At 32.9% G+C, this 2,201-nt stretch overlaps 1 protein-coding gene across 1 annotated transcript in view; it reads right to left on the minus strand.

The window, feature by feature from the left end:
• The window catches only part of LOC105851146 (probable aldo-keto reductase 2), a 3,936-nt gene extending 1,735 nt beyond the window's left edge, over window positions 1-2,201 (minus strand). Inside the window, exons 1-4 of the mRNA XM_012713431.3 lie at window positions 1,771-2,201; window positions 1,035-1,235; window positions 350-522; window positions 6-56 (exon numbers count right to left, since the gene is read on the minus strand). Coding sequence (XP_012568885.1) covers window positions 6-56; window positions 350-522; window positions 1,035-1,235; window positions 1,771-1,983 — 638 coding nt within the window. The 5' untranslated portion in view covers window positions 1,984-2,201. The remainder of the gene's footprint in view (window positions 1-5; window positions 57-349; window positions 523-1,034; window positions 1,236-1,770) is intronic.

A 2,201-nucleotide genomic window follows, 5' to 3' on the forward strand; every position in this document is an offset into this window, starting at 1 on the left:
CTGAAAAGAATCCTCTCCCAAGAGGACTATATGCAACAATTCCAATTCCAAGTTCCCTAAGAAAGAAAATCATAATAACTTAAAAAGGTAGACTTCAAATCATTGCAATTTTATCAAAGTATAGAAAAGAGAAATGCTAGACAATAAAATTAAGATAATGTTTGTCAACATTTGTCAGTAGCCATAGATATCAGATGATTTAAAGAATACAATTTTTATTCTATTTTATAGTAAAAAATACTAAACTTGAATCTAGTTAATATGATTTTGATCGAATGACTACAGATATTTCGACTGCGTGAATGCAAAAGATTCTGACTGTAGGGAGTTTGAGTTGGCTAAATTATACCTGCATGTTGGAATTATTTCTTCTTCCACATCTCTTGACCAAAGTGACCACTCCAACTGCACAGCTGTTATTGGATGAATAGCATGTGCTCTTCTGATTGTTGAAGCTGAGGCCTCCGACAAACCAATATATTTTATTTTACCCTCTTCCACAAGTTTTTTTAGCTCCCCAATCTTACAGACAAAACCGAAAAATGTTGAAGTCCCAAATTGTCCTTTTAGATTGATATCATTATATGTTGTTGCAAAGCACATGATCGGTTCAGTTATTCCAATCAAAGCATTTTGAAGCAAGTAGTCACATAATTCAGCCATGTCAATAGTATTCAAAAACCAAATGCTAGTTGGGATAAATAACTTAATTAAGCACATATAGCATAAACCTTTATTATATAAATGCTTATGTAGAAGCACTAACAAAAACTAAAATAAAGTCAAACTATTTTCATATAAGCTATTTTTCATACGTTATTCTAGCGAGCTTATTGAAATTAGCTGAAAACAACTAATGCATATGTTATTAGCGGTTTCCATTAGCTCTCCCAAACAGAGCTCACAAGTGCTTATGCTAGTAGATAAACTCAAATAAGCCAATCCTAACAGCCCTAAGGGTCAGAGAAAAATCTAATTAAATGCTAGTGAGTGTTAATTAAAATCAAATCAGAGAGAAATTAAAAGGATCAAACCGTGATTTCAATTGGTAGACGACTATCAATACGGTGCTGATAATAGAGATCAATGCAATCAATATCAAGTCTCTTCAAGCTATCCTCACATGCAGCTCTCACATATGATGGATCACCAGAGACCTCAACTTTCCCTTCAGAAAATTTGATTCCAAACTTTGTAGCCAATTCAACCTTCTCTCTTACCCCTCCCTTCAAAGCCTGTTCCATAATTTTCACACTTTATCAAAATCAGATAATATACAATAGATATTAATTTCCTGTATGCTCATAGCACAAGATTCAACAAAAAACCAAATTGCAATATCAGAGAAGTGCATACCCTGAAATTTTCACATTAAATCAACACAGGTAAGTAATCAAAAGAAAAATTATGCACATATGAACCTCTTAGAATTATGTTTGGGTTAGTCAAACATAATTTGACCACAAATTTATTATATTTGCCTTCTAACTTTCAAAATTGATTTTAGTCCCAAATTCATTCTACCTAAATACTAAAATTTCTAGTTTCTGTGATAACATAGAAAAAATTCTCAAAATTATTAAAAGTGACATACACACACTAAAACATAAATCACTTCATCTGCAACTCATTTTAGTCAAAATCAATTCAATCAAAACTCAATTTCAGTTAAAAAAAAAACATGATGCAACGAAACCAAATTGAAAGACCCAGAAATTTTCAAGAGGGGCAATTAAAAGAAAAACTAAAAGGGTAATAGAAAGTGTGAACCTTTCCAAGAAGTAGTTCATTGGTGTGAGGACCATAGATATCAGAAGTATCAAGAAAAGTGACACCAGATTGAATGGCATGATGGATGAGGGCAATCATGTCAATTTCAGGCTTAGGAGGACCATAGAAAGCAGACATACTCATACAACCAAGTCCTTGTAATGACACTTCCATTCCCTGTGAACCCAACTTCATTCTTCCTACTTTTGACATTGCTCAGACAACAAGACAGTGAACAAATCTAACAGTTGATATATACTATGTTGTAATATCTCCACCACCTGGTCTACTTATAAATAAACCCCTCAATTTACTTCCAAGTCAAGGCCATAGAAGAAATCTAACGGTTGATATTGAAAACAAAACTTTGAGATGAGTCCTAGTGAGTGAAGAAATCGTGGAAATTGGAAAACATGGGTTAGTTTCATGAA

The sequence above is a fragment of the Cicer arietinum genome, chromosome 3, assembly GCF_000331145.2.
Source record: "Cicer arietinum cultivar CDC Frontier isolate Library 1 chromosome 3, Cicar.CDCFrontier_v2.0, whole genome shotgun sequence".
NCBI classification, from domain to species: domain Eukaryota; kingdom Viridiplantae; phylum Streptophyta; class Magnoliopsida; order Fabales; family Fabaceae; genus Cicer; species Cicer arietinum.